The sequence below is a fragment of the Leptopilina heterotoma genome, unplaced genomic scaffold (assembly GCF_015476425.1).
Source record: "Leptopilina heterotoma isolate Lh14 unplaced genomic scaffold, ASM1547642v1 Lhet_152, whole genome shotgun sequence".
NCBI lineage: Eukaryota > Metazoa > Arthropoda > Insecta > Hymenoptera > Figitidae > Leptopilina > Leptopilina heterotoma.
The window spans coordinates 803,672-824,466 of record NW_025110868.1 but is presented as its reverse complement, the minus strand read 5'-3'; the positions used below and the strand labels follow the sequence as shown (position 1 = coordinate 824,466).

The window sequence follows — 20,795 nt, the reverse complement described above, 5'->3', positions numbered from 1 at the left end:
TCATTCCAATTGTTATTTTCTTCATTTACAAATAGAAAAACATGCAATTATTAACCAAAGAGAAATTAAATACAAAATGTTACCATATAAATATATATATAAATATTAAAAATCTAATAGTGACAAATGAAATACCAATTTATTTCTGTTAAATAATTCAAAAAATTGTAAATACTTCGCTTATAAATAGCACAAAAAGCAGAAAAAGAAAAAATTGTCCATAAATTTTCTCTTCTCAATCGTTGTGTTTTTAATTTAAAAAGAAAAACAATCTTGCGCCATTTTTCTATCGAATATATATATATTAAATTAGGATAATAAATAGGAATTGGGAATGTTGAATAAATAAAGAATCTTCATTTTTCCCATAAATAATTGTTATGTACTTTTGTACGTATATTAAGTCCATCACAGTATTATTTCAGATACATTGAAATTGAGGAAAGGAAAAAAAATTAGAAAAAAAAAATGTAATAAAATGTATCGTCTTACATTGAAGGAAATATATACAAGCAGAAGCGAAGAACAAAAAGAGTTTTGAAAAAAAACATGCTTTTAAAATACATTTATAGTAATTTCTTGTTTAAAAGGAAAATACTTTTTTTTTTGGAAATATTCATTTTCTCAACAAAAGGAAAAAAAAAATTATTTACATTTTATAAACATTCCTTTTTTTTCCCTTCGAAAAAAATGTACATTTATCATTGTTTATAAATCCAATAAATGTGATGAAAATTATTGAGAAATATACAAATTAAAAAAAAAGTGCGTGAGTGTATTTTTTCTCCCATATCGAGAAATTTTTCCATTCTACCAAATTTTTAATTTTGTATTTTACACAATTTTTGCAATTTTTTTGTTCTCTCAAAATAAAAATTTGAATTTACTTAAAATGTAAATTTGGTAGAAATAAAAATTATTCTTGCAATCAAAATAAATTTTAAAAAAGTGAGATAATTTTTTTAAGGGAACAATTATTGTGTTTATCATCGAAATAGAGAGAAAGAAAGAAGAAAAGATATTAAAAGGACAAAAAAAAATTCTCTTTATTATTAAAATATTCATTAATTCTGAAATTGGTAATTTAAAACTTTCGTCATCCCTGCGAGAAATATTAATTTTTTACATGAAAAACATGTTTAGAAATATTAAAAAAAAATAATTGAAAATTAAATAATTATATTTTTACTTATTAATATTTATAAATTAGAAATTAATTATTTACTAATATTTATAAATTAGAAATTTATTTTTTGCTAATATTTATAAATTGTAAATTAATTATTGTTTATTAATATTTATAAATTATAATAATTATAGTTTATAAATAATTATTTATAAATTGAAATTATTATTTGGAATCAATTAAAATTATTCAAATTTTTTAATTATTGTATTGAAAATCATTGAATTCTTGCAAAGAATTTTATCAAAAAATTTTTAAAATAATTGAATTCCTTCTAAAAATTCTATTATTTAAGAAAAAATAATTGAATTCTTGCGACGAATTTTATTTAAATTTTCGAAAATCCGAATTAAATTTGTTTGAAGAATTTCTTTAAATTGTTTCCTAAATAAGGGAATTTTTGAGAAGAATTTTATTAAAATTGAAAAATAAAAACGTTTAAATTGTTTCAACTATTTTTATTAAAAATTTTTGTAAATAATTGAATTCTTATAAAATTTTATCATAATTTTTGAAAATAATTAAATTCTTTCGAGAAGTTTAATTGAAATTTGTAATTAAAAATAATTAAATTTTTGTGAAGAATTTTATTAAAATTTTTTTTAAATAATTGAATTCTCAGAATTATATTACAATTTTTTAAAATAATTTAATTCATTCAAAAAATTGCTTAAATTTTTTTTTAACATAATCGATTTTGTTAATAATTGTAATTAATAATTTTACTATTAAATTTTATTAAAATTATTAATAAAACATTAATTTTTAAATAAATAAATTCTTTTAAAAAATTTCTTTAAGTTTATTGAAAATATTGTGGTTTTTTTTTAAATTTTAATTGAAATTTTTGAAAATAATTGAATTAAACAAATAATTTTTTACATTTTTTTAAAAATAATCGTGTCTGTTAATAATTATAACTAAAAACTTGATTATTGGTTTTTATTTAAAACTTTTGAAAATAATTGAATTGCTTTGAAAAATTTATAAATAGTAACAAATTTTCAGTAATTTATAATTTATAAACAATAATAATTATTTATTAATGTTCATTTCACATTTATTTATATAAATTAGTAAATTATTTATCAACTCACATAATCATATATTTAATTAAAAAATATAAATTTTCTCTATTCATTTCGCCTAAAATCGTTGCCGAGAAAAATTTTTTAATCTATTTTCTAATTTATACTTTATAGTAATAAATATTATTGTAATAATAATAATATTAAAAATTATGTACTAACAAAATTGTATCTATAAAATAACATAATTACATTTTCTTACCTAAAAATTATAATTTACAAATCTGAAGTGAATGAGAAATGGTCAACTTTTTTCAAATTGGCAACTTTTTTTTGCGAAATAATAAATAAAAATAAATAATTTTTTTTCTTGAAAAACTGTCTTGATTGCTGAGTACTTTTTTTGTGAAGTTTTACTATTCATGTCTTTTTTGTCTGGCAGAAAATTTCATGTATTTTCTATTTCTATTTTTTTTTTAATTTTATATATTCAAAAGGAAATTTCTAATTTGTCACATTTAAATAAATCGAATAAGTTTCTCAATTACATTTGAGATATTCATCCAGGAATTATTTCTGTACAGCCTAAGTTTATAACAAATTTTTCATTCTTTTTCTTTTAAATAATTACGTTATTATTTTTTTAAGAAGGCGCTCTTTGTGTGTTATATTACTTTGTGAATTCTACGTCATTAAAGCAGCGATTTTTTTTCTATTCTGCTATTTTATATTCTTTTTTTTAATATAATAATTTTTCAGTCTACAAAGGATATTCGGCGAAAGAATGTCATGCTGAAAATAGAGAGAGAGAGAGAAAGAGAGAGAAAAAGTACTAAAAACTACGAGATTATTTTTTTTGCATCTGAAGAATTAAAAAGTGATTCTAAGTTTGTAGAATTTTAGTTTCTTTTTTTCAAAAGAAAAATTTGAAAAATTTTTGCCGAATCCTTCCGCCAGACTGTCCGTTTTACAAATCTTTGGAGCAAGATGAATTTATTTTTTAAAGAATAAAAAAATACTTGCACCCAATTATTCTTCATGATCTTTGTTTTTCGTTTTCTTGTAAAAATGGCTTCTGAATAATTTTCATTTTCTCGATATTTATAGTCTTTTCCCTCAATTTAAACTCGGTTGTCGATTATTGTCCCATTCAACTTCAAGATTTGGCCATTTTGTTTGAAGAACCGTTAACATACTATTATTTGAAACGCATTTTAAATTACTCTCAAGCAATATTACTTGTCCTTTGTGATAAATAATTTTGTTATCAGGATTACTGCGTGACAATCCATTATAATGATAGAGTGTAAATGTATCGGGATCCGTTGGCTGTTGTTCCGAGAAAAATTCCTCCATGAATGCATTGAATAAAATTATTCCTAAATTCTCCTTGTCTAGTTTTTGTTTTATTATATCCACACTGTAAAAGTAGAATTTTCCATTTATTAATAATTAATAGTGATTAATAATGAATTGATAATTTCAAAAATGTAATGTTTTTTTTTTCAAAATAGAAAAGGGAGGAATACTTACTATTCGGAATCGTTGACTAAATTGAGTTCAGCGAGTACATCTTGCAGTAAAGTTGTCTGAATGAAATTATTACCATCGGGACTGTATTTATTGAAAATTCGTTTAGCTTTCTCGGCTGGTGTTTCAGGCCTAACGAGATCTCTCTCTGGTGAAAATAAAACAGTCAAATGGGTCTCGGATCCAAGAACCCAAACAGGATGCTTTGGCGATTTTAAAAAGGCGCCCACTTCGCAATACTGTAAATGTTCAAGGTACGCTAAAAATCCCACGGAATTCTGTTTCTCGATGCCAAGTAATTCTGCAAAAAAGTCCGAGATTTTTTATAAAACTAAAAAATTGTCCCAATGTTTTCGTTCTATTTATCTTGTTTTTTATTTTTATTATTATTAGGCAAAATTATTTTATTAACTAATTTTATTATCATAAAAAATTGAAAAAAATTAAATTCTTATAAAGAACTTTATTTATAATTAAAAATATAAATCGTTGAATTGTATAAAATATTGTTATTGGAATTTTTGAAATTAATAATTGATTAATAATAATTGAATTAATTCGAGAAACTTTTTCAAAATTCTATTAAAAATCATTGAATTTGTGCGTAGAATTAAATTTTTCGAATAATTTAATTGTAAATTAAAAATTTTTTTTTTTGAAAATTCAATTACTTTGTTTAAAATCTAACTAAAATTCTTCTCTACATCAAAAATTTGTTTTAACTTCTGTAAAAAAAAAAAATTGAATTCAAGTTTTTCAAAAAATTAAATTCTTCTAAATAATTGATTCAATTTTCGCAAAATATTTGAATAATTATTGTTATTTATTTGTCCAGCAGGAATTAAAATTTCAAACTACTTTCAATGTAAAATCTTTTGTAATTTAATTAAAATTAGAACTGCAATTCTTCCAATTCTTGAAATATTTTGTAAAATTTGAACTGAAATTCTTTTTCAAATCAATTCTTCTAAAAAAATTGTACGAAAATTGAATTATTTAAATACAAAAATAAATAATTGATTATTTATTAATGGAATAATTTGATATTTTTCGGATAAAATTTACTTAATTTACTGTTATGTTATTAAAATTAATTAATTTGACTAAAACACTAATCTCTCAATTTACAAATTAATTGTCAAACTTTTGACATGACAATTTAAAATTTGGACTGTAAAACAAATTTGAAATCAAAAAGCTCTAATTTCACAGAATATTTCGATTAGTATCATATATGATAAATAATAATATTGATTCATTTATTAATTAATTAATTAATTAATCTTACTGAGTCCACCAACGTCTTGCTCATGATCCCAAACGTGACCCACAGCTCGACCAGTTAGCATAAGATTTATTAAACTTTGACTTCCATAACCGAAAGTCGATTCAATTAAACATTCCGACGAGTCCAACATTTCCGATTGCATTCCAACCATTCCTTTTGTACATATTACTGTATAAAGTAAAATAAACACTCCATATGATTCCTTTAATAAATTGATTCTTTCCATAAAAAAATTTTCTACTTCGCCAATGCTCTCTACCGGAAGTATCCTGAAATTTCATTTGTTTTTAAATTTTTTCTTTAATAATATTTTCAAAAAATTCAAATTAAAAGTTAACATTCAACATTTTCGAATCGAATAAAAAATTTTCTTTGGTCAATTAGAATCATGTACATATTTTAATTTTAGATTCTTATTTTATTAAGATACTAAATAATTAATTATTCTGAATTATCTATTAATACTTATTAATTATCAAATACCTACAAATACTTATTGAAAAAATAATAGAGGTTTTGTTTAAAAAAATTGTAATTATGAAATCAAAAAATATTATTATTTTATTATTATTATTATTTCTAAAAAATTATTTATGAATAATTTATAATAAAAGATAATTTCTAAAAATTGTTATAAAAAAACAAGTTACATTTTTGTTTCCAAAGGGAAATTAAAAATTTGGTATTAGACAAACTTTTAGGGACTTATTTTGAATAACTTTCGAGATTTATTTAAAAATTAAAAAGAAAAAGGTGAGAAAAAAATTGTATACCTTAAACGTGAGTGAAAATTCTCGGAGAGAATTTCCTGTCCTTCACTTGTGCTCGGGACATCGACAGGAGGAATTCTGCCCTCCGATTTCGATGAACATTCAGGCACTTCTCCATTTACCATATCACTATTAGAGTCGCTTAAAAATACAATAGAATACTTTGGATTTTGTACATCAGCGGCCTGTGCCACAATTTCAGTAACTGCCTTAACAAGAAGCTGATCACATTTTTCATTTTTAATATCCTTCCACGTTGAAATGTCAAATTCTTGTAATAATTGTTTTATTATAAATGCCTGAACCGGAGCAATCACAACACATGGACCACCCTCTCTTTGTACAAGTGCACTCGGTTCATCCTGACTGAAATAAAAACCTACAAAAACCCCCAAAAAAATTCCATTTAGAATTTTATAAGAAAAAAAAAATTTATTTCGTGTAAAGAAAATAAAAAAAGAATTCACAATTCTCGAATTATGCAAATTAGAGGAATAAGCAGTGATGTAATGATAGAAAAAAAACGAACTTACTGTCATTGCATAAATCATAATAAATATCGTGATTTACCTTGTGCCCATCGTCTAAAGACATCTTCCTTGACACTCGGTCCCCAGAGGAGGATTTTGATATTCTCCAAAAGTTCCGCAGCATTCTCTGCCATTATCGAAATAAAATATAACTCGCGGAACAATTCTTTTGTTTGTTTTTGTTTTCTAACGGTTTTTCCAGACGAAAAAAAGAGGTAAAACACACACGATTATTAACAATTAAACTTTTTTTTTTCCCCTTTTATCCGAACATATTCCGATAAATTGAAGTTTGAAAATTTAAATTTAATATTTTCTTAAAAATATATATTTGTTTGATAACCTATTTGGCACATACAGCAATGTACGCCGCCATGCCAAAAAAAAGAGAAAAAAAATCCCCCGAGGACAAAAAAAGTATTTTTCACAAATAATTTTTCCTGTCGCACACTCTCGCCACACCTTTATTGCGGCAAATTAAAACCTAAACGAAATAAACGTTTCTAATTTGTGACTATTTCTTTTAAAAGTTTCTTGCGTTTCTTGTATAAGGTGGAAAAATTTTATGCTCGAAACACGAAGATTTATCCAAGCTCCGAGCTTAATTAATCGACCACGTGATCATATCACTGTGACGACAAAGCTCTCACGGAAAAGAAAAGCTCCGAAAATGATATTAAGTAACAATCAATTTGATTCGTTGATATCGATGGAAAAGGAAATTTCATTGGTTGGTCTTTTTATACTCAACCAATAATAATTCATTCATGTACCTTAACCTCAAAATTTACATTTATTGTCAAATCTGTCAAATAGACTTAGTTTTAAGTACTTGTGGTACTTGTGGTACTTGTTTTTACAATTTTACCATTTTCACATATTACTAGGTGGAAAATTGTAATTAAATTTATATTATTTCCCCCGTTTAAAAGGTGGAGAGTCACGTGACCTTGAAAACGTTTTTTTCTTTTTTTTAATCAAAACGAAAATGTAAAAAGAGGAAAGTTCTAAATACTTTTGCCACTATATTTGTTATTTTATAAGAATTATCATTTTTATCAAAGAAAAGAAAAGGAATTAGAAAAGAAGTGAGAAGATAATAGTAAATTTCAAATTTTTCCACGATCACAACGACGTCTGGCGGTGTTTAATGAAAATCAATGGTCAACTCAACTCCTCAACGATTTCATGGAGAATCGTGGTGTTGCTTTTTGTGTGGTCGTTTATTATAAGTGATTAAAAATCAAACAATTTAGTAATAATGCTGTAAAACCGCGAGAATTTATTTATTTCTCCGAAAAAAAAATCTGTTTTTTCATTGAATTATTTGGGGCGAGAAGCCGTATGTTAATTATACGGTTATAAATTTTGTCGTAAATAGAATAAAAATTCAACAGAGGTAGTGTGATTAATATTCAGTTGGAAGAGTGTTCCAAAGCACACAGGGCAAAATGGCAGCAAGCGAGTCCACATCGGATGAGAGTCTTTATCCTATCGCGGTATTAATTGACGAATTAAAAAATGAGGATGTTCAGGTAAATTGTGCATTTTTTGCCTTTAGTCATTACAATTATTGTCCGGTTAATTATTAATTGATTTAAACATGTTGATTATTATTTTAAATATACGTGAAAGTTTTTACCGGTCTGTTGATTGAGGTTGTGATTATATGTGTGATTGTCTTGTTTGCGGACACTCTTACGCTTTATTCAAAAACGTCATTAATAATTATTTTACTTGGCGGCGTTTTAAGCGTAAATTGTAATGAAAGATTTTAATTGTTATTTTAACTATAGAAGGAGGAGAATGAGTTTTTTTTCTTGGTTTTGGTTTACAATATAATATGAATGCGTCATTGTTGTACATGTGTAAAAATGAATCATTGTAGAGAAATAAATTAAATTCCATTGTTTTTAGTTACGCTTGAATTCAATCAAGAAACTTTCTACGATTGCTCTTGCATTGGGTGTTGAGCGTACACGCAGTGAGCTCATTCCATTCTTAACAGAAACAATTTATGATGAAGATGAAGTTCTTTTGGCACTTGCCGAACAATTGGGAACATTTACGCCTTACATCGGTGGACCGGAATTTGTACATCATTTATTGGTAATTATAATTATTTATCGGTAATTTTTGTTTTTTTCCCTCACTTTCCTGGAGGATTTTTTTGCACCGATTTTTTACTATGTTTTAACAAAAATGTTATCGTAATTTTTTTTTGCCAAGTCTTCTTGCGCATAAAACAGTTTTTTTTAACCTAGAGAAGGTAAAAATATTCAATATAAATTTTTAAAATATAGTTGCGCAATATTTTTCAATTAAAATAAAATTCAATAAGTTAGACTTGTTTTCTAAGTTTTTATGAAATTCGATAATAATAAAGTTGCTACAGGTAAAGAAGGTCTGCAAAATTGAAAATTCACTTTATAAACATTATGATTCAATTTTTTTGAAATAATTAAATTTTTCAAAAATTATTAAAAATAATCGATTTTAAGAGGAGTTTTAGTTGAAAATTCTAGAAAATAATCGATTTAGAGAAGTATGTTAGTTGAAAATTCTAGAAAATAATTTAATTTCGAAGAAGTTATAAAGTAGCAAACTTTTAAATATAATTAAATATCAAAAGGTTTTGAATTGAGATTTTTGAGAATTTAAATTTTGCGTAAATTTAATTAATTATTCTGAAGAATAAAATTATTTGAAAAACTTGAATTTAATTTTTTTGTAAAGAAAGTAAATCAAATTTTTGGAAATTTTTTATTTTGAGAAAAATTTCAGTTGGAAATACTATCACAGGTTTTGATAATAATTGAATTCTTTCAAAATATTTCTTTAATTTATAGAATATAATAGATTTTGTTAATCATTATAAATAATAATTTTACTATGGAAATTTTATTGATATTAGTGATAGAAAATTAAACAATTTTTATTAGAGTCTTTATAAATAATTAAATTTTTTTGAAAAATTTCTTTAAGTTATTTTGAAAATAATGTAGTTTTATTAATTTTTTTTGAACCTTAAACTTTAGCACAACTTTCATGCTACTATACGCGTCCGCCATTAAACCGGAAGTCTCTAGTTTTATGAATAATTTTAATGAAAAATTTTGTAGATAATTCAATTAAACAAAGAAGTTTTTTCAACTTTTTTAAAGAATCGTGTCTCTTAATAATTATAATTAAATAAATTTGATTATTTATAAAAAATAATTCAATTCTTGCGACGAATTTCACTATACTTATAAAAATAATTGAATTGTTTTAGAGGGTTCATTAAAATTTTAGAAAATATAAATAAAAAACAAAAAAATTATATAAAAATATAAATAATATAATTTTCATAAATAGATGAACTTCAAAGGTTTTAATTTGAAATTTTGTAAAACTTTTAATTTTGAAAGAATTAATTAAATAATAAAAATTTCACAAGAATTCCATTATTTACAAATTCTTTATAAATTTCTTCGCAATAATCCAATTATTTTCATAAATAATCAAATTTTTTACAGAGAATTCCAATTATTTTTAATATAATTTTAATGGAATTTCTCGAAAAATGTCATTATTCTTAAAAATTTTTATTAAAATTCATCAAAGAAATTCAATTATTTTAAAAAGCCTTCCAATAATTTATTTATTAGAATTTAAGTATTATTGTCAATACATTTTTTAATTAAATTTCTTAAAAGAATTAAATTATTTTCAAAAATTTTAATGAAATTCTTTTTAACAATTCAATTTTTTTTCAAAATAATTTTAATATAAAATTCTTCGTAGAAATTTAATTAATTTCAATAATTTATCAAAATTCAATTATTTTTAATATCTACTATTTCAATAAAATTTCACAAAAGAATTCAATTATTTAAAAAGAAATATTATTACAATTCGTCTTAAGAATTCAATTATTTTTCAAAGTTAAAAAAATTCTTCGCAAAAATTCAATTATGGTCAAAAGTTTGAAAAAAATTCTCGTAAAAATTTCAATTATCTTTATAAATAATAAAATTTTTCTTCAAAATTCAATTATTTTCAAAATTTTTAATAAAATTCTTGGCAAAAATTCAATTATTTTCAAAAACTTTTCTCAATTTAATCAATTTAATTTTACAGAGATTAAATTATTTTTAATACAATTTTAATCTAATTACTCGAAAAATGAAATTATTCTTAAAAATTTTATTTAAAAAATTATAGTAAAAATTTTAATTTTCTTTATAAATAATCAAATTTTTCTTTAAAATTTAATTATTTGCAAAAATTTTAATAAAATTCTTTAAATAAGAATTCAATTTTAAAAAAATATTCAATAAATTATTTATTTTTGTATTTAAATAATTGAATTCTCGTAGAATTTTCTATTAAAAATTGATTTTCATTTCATGAAAATGAATTTCAGTTAAAATGTTAGATAATAATTGAATATTAAACTCTCTAAATTTGAATTAGTAAAAATGTTTTCTAATTATAAATATTTTTGTTCCTTGTAATCTAGGGTATAACCCGTTAAACTTGTAATAAATAAATAAATAAATTTGAATTAGTGACTGACTTTTTTCTTTTGAATTTGCAGATTTTACTATTAAACAGTAGTTTCTATTAATTTAATGGTAAAATTTACTAATTCAAAAGCAAAAAGTCAGTCTCTAATTCCAATAGGTAAACATTTTTACTAATTAAAAATTTAGAGAGAATGCAGCGTGAATTTTTAGAAATTATTGAATTTTGAAAAGGTTTCAAATTATAATCTTCGAATCTTTGAATTTTCCATATTTTTAATTGAAAATTTTGTAGATTTAATTTTTTTTTGATAAAGTTTATTTTTTCCTTTATTTTATTTATTTTTTGAAAATCTTTTTTTTTTTTAATTTAAAGAAGAATTTCAGTTAAAAATGTCAGAAAATAATTTTTATTAAGTTACTTTAATAATATTCTTATAATATAAAATAATAATTTTATCACTGAGACATTTGTAATTATTATAAAACATGAAGAAATCGATGACTGATTTTTTATAAGTTGTTTAATTTGAAAAAGGTTTGAATTTGAAATTTTTTAAAATCTTAATTCCTATGGAAAAATAATAATGTCGAAATGCTATTGAAATTGTATTAAAAATAATTAAATTCTTGCAAAGAATTTTACTATTTATATTTTATAATTATAAAATTGAATTCTTTCGTGAAATTTTATTGAAAATAATTGAAATTTTGCAAAGTTTTTACTATTTATAATAAATAATCGAATATTGTTTCGAAGGATTTATTAAAATTTTAGAAAATAATTGAATTTTTTTTTTGAAGAGTTATATTTAAATTTTTGAAAATATAAATAATAATAATTAATTATGTTCCTAATAAGTGAATTTTTTAAATTATAAAATTATTCAAAAATTTCTATTTGAAAATAAATTTTGTAATTTGTAAAATTTGAATATTACGTTCTGCGCGTAATTTTTTACACTTTTTTACTCAAGAATTACAAAATTATTAACTATTTTTAACCATTTTTTTTGCGTTTTGATTTTTTTGTTCTCTTTTCTTCTGTAGTTGTTAATAAATTGATTATAATTAATCAATTTTCAATTACAAAATTATTAACTATTTTTAACAATTTTTTTTGTTCTCTTTTCTTCTCTAGTTGTTAATAAATTAATTTTGAAAAAAATGTATTAATTTCAGCCACCATTGGAATCATTGGCAACAGTTGAGGAGACTGTCGTGAGAGATAAAGCAGTTGAGTCTCTACGTAATATTGCTCTTCAACACAGTCCAGCGGATTTAGAGGGACATTTTGTTCATCTTGTTGAGCGTTTAGCATCGGGCGATTGGTTCACGTCGAGAACATCGGCATGCGGATTATTCAGTGTCTGTTATCCACGTGTTAATCCAACAATAAAAGCCGAATTACGAAATCATTTTCGTAATTTATGTCAGGACGATACGCCAATGGTGAGGCGTTCAGCGGCATCGAAATTAGGAGAATTTGCAAAAGTCGTTGAAATTGAATATCTAAAGACAGATTTGATTCCAATGTTTATTATTCTCGCGCAAGACGAACAGGATTCAGTTCGTCTATTGGCAGTTGATGCGTGCTTCAATATTGCAACATTATTGCAGCAGGAGGACGTTGAACAATTGGTGATGCCAACATTACGTCAATGCGCATCGGATCAATCGTGGCGTGTACGTTATATGGTTGCCGATAAATTCACCGATTTACAAAAAGCCGTTGGTCCGGAAATAACGAAAACCGATTTAGTGTCGGCATTTCAATTATTGCTTAAGGACACTGAGGCGGAGGTGAGAGCGGCGGCTGCCGATAAGGTTCGCGATTTTTGTCAAAATTTAGAAGCATCCAAACAGGAATCAATTATTATGACGGACATATTGCCGTATATAAAGGAGCTTGTCGCCGATCCAAATCAACATGTTAAATCGGCATTGGCAAGCGTTATTATGGGTTTGAGTCCAATTTTGGGTAAACATAATACCATTGAGCATTTATTGCCATTGTTTTTGTCGCAATTGAAAGACGAATGTCCGGAGGTACGTCTCAATATTATCAGTCATTTGGATTGTGTCAATGAAGTCATTGGAATACAACAATTGTCACAGTCACTACTGCCAGCTATTGTTGAACTTGCTGAGGATTCAAAATGGCGAGTTCGCTTGGCAATTATCGAGTGAGTTTATTTTTTTTTATTTAATGATAAAAACTCGTCAGAGGTCAACGTAGAGAAAAATCCATTTTTTCCTGCAAACGTGGATTTAATTTATAAATCAATGAATTTCTAATTTACTTTTTCAGTTTTCTCTATTTTCTTACAGAGAAAATTTTTCTTGTTTTATTATTCAATTCAATATTCAATATTAACATTTTTTATCTAATCAATTTACTTTTTTCGAATTTCACTAATTCTGGATTTATTTTTATTTATTTCTACTTTAAGTTGTCAAAAGAAGCCTCTAAATAAAATGTTCCTTCAAATTTTAATTCACTTAACTTCGAAACCATTTAATTTGATTTAAAATTTAAATCTAATTTAATTTCTTTATTACCTTATCAAAAATAAATATACTTATCGATTTAAATTTAAATTATTTTGAAAAATATAAAAATTTTATTTGAGACATGGAAAATTTTAAATTTTGAATGATAGATCTTATCAAATAAGAATTTTTAGCGACAGAACAATTTTAATTATACTTTTATGGCGATTAGAATGTTAAAAAGATTTTTGAAAATCAAATTTAATTATTTCTTATAATTCCTGTTATATCGCTTCTAATTATTTTTCAAAAAGTTTTAACTGAAAATTCTTGTTTAAATCAATTCTTATTAAAATTCAACGTTAAATTAATTATTTAAATACACAAAATTTTTGAAAAATTTAATTACTTTTCAAAATTTTAAGTTATCAGTCTCCAAAAATATACAATATTTAAAAATAAATTTCTAAATATTATTAATTAAGAAATAAATCAAGTCAGAAATTAATTAAGAAACTAAGAAAATAGAATTCTTTGAAATATAAAATTTATTTTAATGATATTTGTGAAAAATCCTTATTTTTACAATTTTTTTAAAATTATTCTCGGAAATTTATCTATTTTCAAACAATTTTAATTACGATTATTTCTTTAAATTGAATAAATAATTTTTGAAAATAATTGATTTCATTAGAAGAATTTTAATAAAGTTTTTAAAAATTATTACATTTTTTCAGGAATTTATTTAAAATTGTATTAAAAAATATTGAAATCTTACAAATAATTTTATTTTTTGAGTAGAATTGAAGTCTTGAGAAAAGTTTTATTAAATTTCCGCTAAGAATGTTATTAAAATTAAAGAATTTTTCATTAAATAATTGAATTTTTTCGAACAGTTTTATTATTTTTTCAATTAATTAAATTCCTGTGGAAAATTTTAATATTTATAAAAAAAAATTGAATTCTTACGTAGAATGTTATTAACATTGTTGAAAAAAATTGAGTTGTTATAAAGAACTTTATTTGTATTTTTTTAATTGAAATGAATAATTTTCAATTATTTCGAATAATTTAATTAAAATTGTATTAAAAATAATTGAATTCTTGGAATGAATTTTATTATTTTTGAAAATAATTGAATAATTGTTTCGAAGAATTTATTAAAATTTTAGAAAATAATTGATTCCTTTAAAAGAATTTGAAAAAACAATTTTTAATTGAATTTTTTGAGAAATTTATTAAAAATTGTATTAAATATAATTGATATCCTACAAATAATGTTATTATTTATGAGTAGAATTCAATTCCTTCTAAGCGTTTTATTAATTTATTTTTAATAATTGAATAGTTGTGAAAATTTTTATTATTTGTTAAAATTGCTAATATTTTGATTATTTCTAAATATTTAGAATCAAAAAACACTAAATCCACGTTAGGACAGATTATCTAGATTCCTATTTTATAATAATAATAATATGTTTGTGGTGTTTTTTTTAGATATATGCCATTGTTGGCCGGTCAGTTGGGCGTAGAATTCTTTGATGAAAAGTTGAATTCCTTATGCATGACCTGGCTCGTTGATCATGTATACGCGATCAGGGAAGCGGCGACACTCAACTTAAAGAAATTAGTAGAAAAATTCGGATCAGAATGGGCGCAGAATACGGTTATACCAAAAGTTTTAGCAATGTCGAGGGACCAAAATTACCTTCACAGAATGACATGCCTTTTCTGCATTAACGTGAGTCTCAATTTTTTCTTTTGCCTTCTTGTTTATTTCCTTTAATTTGCAGCTTTACTTAAAATTATTTTTGAGAGTTAAACATTTTTTTTTCTAAATTCAGTTTCTAATTTCTGTATTTTTTCTTTTTAATTTATTTCTAATTTATCAATTTAAATTTAATTGTCTTTATTATTTATCGAATTTTTTTAATAGTATTTTCAAGTATTTTTGTTATTATTTTATTTAATTGGCATTTGTCATAAAAGCTGGTGTATTATTTAATCAATTGCAGTTATTTATTTATTTTTATCTTTTATATTTTTTATTCATTTTATATTTATTTTTTTATATATTTTATTTGTTCTATATTTTTTTTTTTATTTCATATTTTTCTTTTTTATATTTCCTACATATTTATTTTATGTATTACTTTTAATATTTATTTATTTATTTAATATACAGACGGGACATTTTATTTTATTTATATTACAGGGACAATTTAAAAAATTGTTTTCTAATCATTTAATTTTCTTTATTTTTAAGTTATTTCGAAAACAAAAATAGAAAATTTCCTTTTTATTTTAAAAAGATAATAATAATTTCTTCTATTTATATTATAAGCACGATTTAAAAATTGTTTTCCAATCATTTAATTTTCTTTATTTTTAAGTTATTTCGAAAACAAAAAAAGGAAATTTTCTTTTTAATTTGAAATTGAAATTTTGAATTTAGAATTTTGAATATTGAAATTGAAAAATTGAAATTGCAGGTATTAGCTGAAGTGTGTGGGCCAGAAATCACGACAAAAGTGATGCTTCCAACTGTTTTAGCAATGGCAAATGACAATGTAGCAAATGTCAGGTTTAATGTAGCGAAAACCCTTCAACGTATTGGACCCTATTTAGAACCTAACGCTGTGCAAACGCAAGTAAAACCAGTACTAGACAAACTCAACACTGACAGTGATGTTGACGTGAAATATTTTGCATCGGAAGCAATCGCCGGAATTGCAGGTAAATAAAAATTTATTTTTTTCCTTAAAATTAATAATATTTTACCATATAGACGCATGTTTATAAAATGTTATAAATTTATTAAAAATATTAATTAATATTTCTAAAATATTTTTTCGTTTATAAACACGCGAATTTTGAAAATTGTTTTTTAATTTTAATTTTTACACGTCTTTCTCGAGATGAGGCATGCTTCTTTTTTTTGAGGGGAGAATTTTTTATTTAATTATAAAAATAAAAACGCAATTGTGTGACTTCAGCGATTCGAGGAATTCGTTCGACAATGATGCGATAACAACATTAACATTGCATGTGCTGCCTTCTTATTAACTTGCATTTTCCATCCTCTGCTTGTGATGTTTCTTTATGAACCTCGTGCATGGTCAACATTTCAATAAGTTTAATTTAATTTTTAAAACTGTAGATTGAACTTTAACAATTACATAGTTAAAACAAAAAATATTAATCTAGCAAAATTATTTTTTTTTGGCACTTAATTTTGGAAAATAATTATTAATTAAAAATTTCTATTGTAATTTCTCTTTAAAAAAAAATTTAAAGAGAAATTTCAATCATTCTGTTCAATAATTAAAGATATATAATAAATAGAAGTAGAAAAAGTAATTAAAAAAATAATCAGAATTTATTGAATTTTAATTTATTAAACTAGATTTTTTATATTCAAAAAAATCCCAATTTGTTAAAATTTTAGTATTCTAGAATTAAATTTAGTAAAGTTTAATAACAGACTTCGCACTCATCTACAAAAACATATTATTTACAATTTTTTTTACGATTTTGTACTATTTGGATACTTTTTTTAAATTTGTGACAATAAAAGCTACTTCTTTATATTTAAATTCACTTTAAATCCGCCAATAATTGAAATAAAAAAATTATTCTTTAAAATTTTGATAAAATTCTTAGATAGAATTTAAAAAATTTTTAAGAATAATTTTTCCTAAGAATTCAATTATTTTACCAAATAATGAAAATCTTCGCTGAAATTCAATTATTTTCAACAAAATTAAACAAAATTTTTCGAAAGAATTCAATTATTTAAAAGAAATTTTAATAAAATTCTTCGCAAAAATTCAATTACTTTTGAAAAACAAATAAAAATTTTCATAGACGACATTCAAATTATATGAAATACAATTTTTATAAAATTAAAAAAAAAAATAATTATTCAAAAAAAAATTTTGTAAAATTTTCCGAAAGAAATCAATTATTTTTAATAATTTTCATTTCAATACAATTCAATAAATTTCAATTATTTCAAAAAAAAAAAAAAAAATGTTAATAAAATTCATTGTATTTTTGCAAGAATTCAATTATTTTCATAATTAACAAAATTTTTCCCAGAAATTCAATTATTTAAAAAAAAAAGAAAAAATGTTAGTAAAATTCATTGCAAGAATTCAATTGTTTTTAATATAATTTTTAAATTGTCTGACCTTGAAAATTTGAAAAACTGCAACAATATTAAAATATTTATTATAAAAAAATGAATCATTTATTATTTTACAAAGAACTTAATAAAAGTTTTAGATTATTTTATTTAAATATTCTAAAGAAAATGGAATTTTTGAAGAATTACAGTTGTTTTGTTTAGTCGTAAACTTTAATTGTTCAATAGTTAATAAATTTTTATTACTTCTTTTCAGTCTTAAAGCTACTTTTTAAAAATTAATTATCGAGTGCGAAGCCTAACATAATTTTTATTTTTATTTTTAATATCGATAATTCATAATAATTGTTATCATTGTAATATTTAATAATAAACGTGTTAATTAAAAATCTTTAAAAAAAAAATCTTTAAAATCTTTAACCTTTTCAATTAAAGAAAAAATTTTTTAATTTAAAACTATTTTTTTAAAATTTTTTCTACAGTTTTTCTTTCTGGTGATGGAAAATCAAAGTTTAATATTATAAATGACGTTATTAATGTTATGACTTATGAGAAAATGAAAGAAAGAATTTATTTCTCAAGATTAATTTGAATCATTGATAAACAAGTTGAACAAATTTACCGGTTATGTAAATTTCATCTTTGAATAATTTTTTTTTTGCAATATTAAAGTACTAAGTAATTTAAATTGAAAAGAAATTTTTGCTACAAATCATTTTTATTGTGGAGTAAAAAGTACTATGAAAATTTATATTTTTTTCAATTAAGATAAAAATTATTTAATTTATTTTTATTTTATTTCTTTATTTTTATTTTACTAGGTATCATTAATAATTATTAATTAATTAATTAATTTTATTAATTTAAAAAACAACCGCTTATTAGTCAAATTTATTTTAATTTTAGTGTAATTTTTATTTTCCAAAGAAATATTCTAATTTTCGTTCTATTTTCTTATCTGTCTTGCGATATTTTAATTTTTATACAGGTAATTTTTTTCTATTATTATTATTATTATTTTAATTCAAGTAATTATTTATTATATTTGAAAAAAATGTATTATTGTTTTAACTTTAATTTAATTAGTTTAAGGCACAACTTTAATTTAATTATTTATTAGTATAAAATTAAAATATTTTGTCTAATTTAATCATTAATTTAATTAATGAATTAAATTTATTAATCAAGTAATTAATTTTTTAATAATCGAAAATCTTGTGTTTCAGCATAATTAAAAGAACAGGACAACAACCCGAGTGCATTGTATGAGTAACGAACAACATGCGACATCAGATTTAATACATAACAAAGAAAAAAAAAATAAAAAAAAAGGAAAAAAAAATAAATATATATAAAATAATTAATAATAATAAACAAGCAGATACACTGATCAATATACACACATACACACACAAACACAGACTATTTCCATTCGCTACACACGAAAGAAAAAAAAACAACTGCATATTATTAACTGCACAGGCAGGTTAAAATAATAATAAAAAAAAATAAAACCAACATGAAATTTTTCGAGTTAGCGATTAACGTTGAATAATATTTTTAGTTCTGTTGTATTTGTATATCTATAATGATGTATTAAGGTCGAATAATCAATTTAATTATTGGTATCATGTATCTCTCGTACCTACTTAAGTCTTAACGAGTAATGATTAATAAAGAAAATGACTCAGAGTCTATTTGTTTCTTTTTATTTTTTCCAAACTTTACTTTCTTTTAAAAAAAAAGTATTTATGTATTTTTTAATATAATTTTCTTTGTTGAATTTTATTAATTAGCTAGGTAGAAAAATATTACTCGCGAAACGCTGGATTAAATTTATTATTTAAAGCAAATTACAAATTTTTTTAGTTTTAAATTTGAACTTCACTAATTAAGAAATTAATTATAAATATTATAAATTTATAATTATTATTTTCTGAACTATTAATAAAGTCCTTTGAAACAATTTAATTATTTTCAAACTTATAATAAAATTGAGTTAATTCTTTGCAAGAATTAAATTACCTTCAAAAATTTTGATAAAATTCTTTCGAAGATTTTAATAAAATTTTAATTAAATTCATAAACAGAATTTAAATTCTCTTTGAAACAATTGAATTTTTAATTTAAGAAATTTTATTATTTTTTAAGCTCTTCGCAAGAATTCAAATATTTTCAATACAATTCTTAATAAAATTTCTCGAAAGAATTCAATTATTTTCAAAAATTATAATGAAATTCTTCGACACTTTTCAATATTTTTCAACGTTTTCAATAATTTTAATAAAATTCTTTGCAAAAATTAAATTATTTCCAATACAACTTTAACATTTCTTGAAGGAATTCAAATATTTTAAAACACTTATTATTATAATTTTTTCTTTATTACAAATTTTTTCTCAGAAATTCAATTATTTTAAAAAAATTTATTGTAGTTTTTTTATAACAAAATTCTTTTCAGAAATTCAATTATTTCATGAAATTTTTATAAGAATTCAATTATTTATTAAAATTTCAATAAAACAGCTCGAAAAACATTCAATTATTTTCAAGAATTTTAATAAAATTCTTCACAAAAAATTCAATTATTTTTATAAATAAAAATTCTTCGTAAGAATTCAATTATTATAATTTTTTATTCATTACAAAATTCTCTTCAGAAATTTAATTAACAATTAAAACTGCTGGAAAAAATTGAATTATTTTCAAGAATTTTAATAAAGTTCTTCACAAAAAATTCAATTATTTTTATAAATAAAAATTTTTCGTAGGGATTCAATTATTTCTAAACATTTATTATAATTTTCTCTTTTATCACAAAATTCTTTTCAGAAATTTAATTATTTTATGGAATTTCTATAAGAATTCAATTATTTATTAAAATTTCAATAAAACAGATCGAAAAACATTTAATTATTTTCCAGAATTTTAATAAAATTCTTAACAAAAATTCAATTATTTTTAAACATTTATTACAAAATTCTTCTTAGAAATTCAATAATTTTTGTATAAATAATCTAATTCTTTGGAAGGATTTAATTACTTTCAATAGAATTTTAATAAAATTTCTTGAAATTATACAATTATTTTTAAAATTTTATTTTCATTGAAATATTTTTCACGAAAAATTCAATTATTTTTATAAATATTAAAATTCTTCTTGGGAATTCAATAATTTTAAAAATAATTTTAAAGAAAATATCTTGTAAAGAATTCAATTATTTTCAGTACATAAAAATTTCTGGAAATTATGCAATTATTTATAACAATTTCAATAAAATTCTTTTGAAAGATTTTAAAATAATTGATTTTAAT

At 21.8% G+C, this 20,795-nt stretch overlaps 2 protein-coding genes across 3 annotated transcripts; one reads left to right on the top strand and one right to left on the bottom strand.

Annotated features, from left to right (window-relative positions):
* Positions 1–2,224: 2,224 nt before the first annotated feature.
* Positions 2,225–6,946, bottom strand: LOC122498602 (ubiquitin carboxyl-terminal hydrolase MINDY-3 homolog). Its single transcript, XM_043606408.1, has 5 exons — positions 6,373–6,946; positions 5,806–6,181; positions 5,033–5,301; positions 3,748–4,045; positions 2,225–3,634 (listed from the first exon to the last, which is right to left on the bottom strand). Exons 1-5 carry the CDS (start codon positions 6,464–6,466, stop codon positions 3,331–3,333), a joined length of 1,341 nt encoding a protein of 446 aa, XP_043462343.1. The 5' UTR covers positions 6,467–6,946; the 3' UTR covers positions 2,225–3,330.
* A 453-nt stretch (positions 6,947–7,399) lies between these two features.
* LOC122498601 (serine/threonine-protein phosphatase 2A 65 kDa regulatory subunit A alpha isoform) lies at positions 7,400–19,177 on the top strand. 2 transcript variants are annotated; one of them, XM_043606407.1, is made up of 6 exons: positions 7,404–7,867; positions 8,250–8,441; positions 12,023–13,026; positions 14,831–15,074; positions 15,826–16,069; positions 18,707–19,177. In XM_043606407.1, exons 1-6 carry the CDS (start codon positions 7,784–7,786, stop codon positions 18,709–18,711), a joined length of 1,773 nt encoding a protein of 590 aa, XP_043462342.1. In that variant the 5' UTR covers positions 7,404–7,783; the 3' UTR covers positions 18,712–19,177. The 2 variants fall into 2 exon arrangements, with proteins under 2 accessions (XP_043462341.1, XP_043462342.1); XM_043606406.1 differs by lacking the exon at positions 18,707–19,177 and having other exon boundaries at positions 7,400–7,867; positions 15,826–16,077.
* Positions 19,178–20,795: the final 1,618 nt, after the last annotated feature.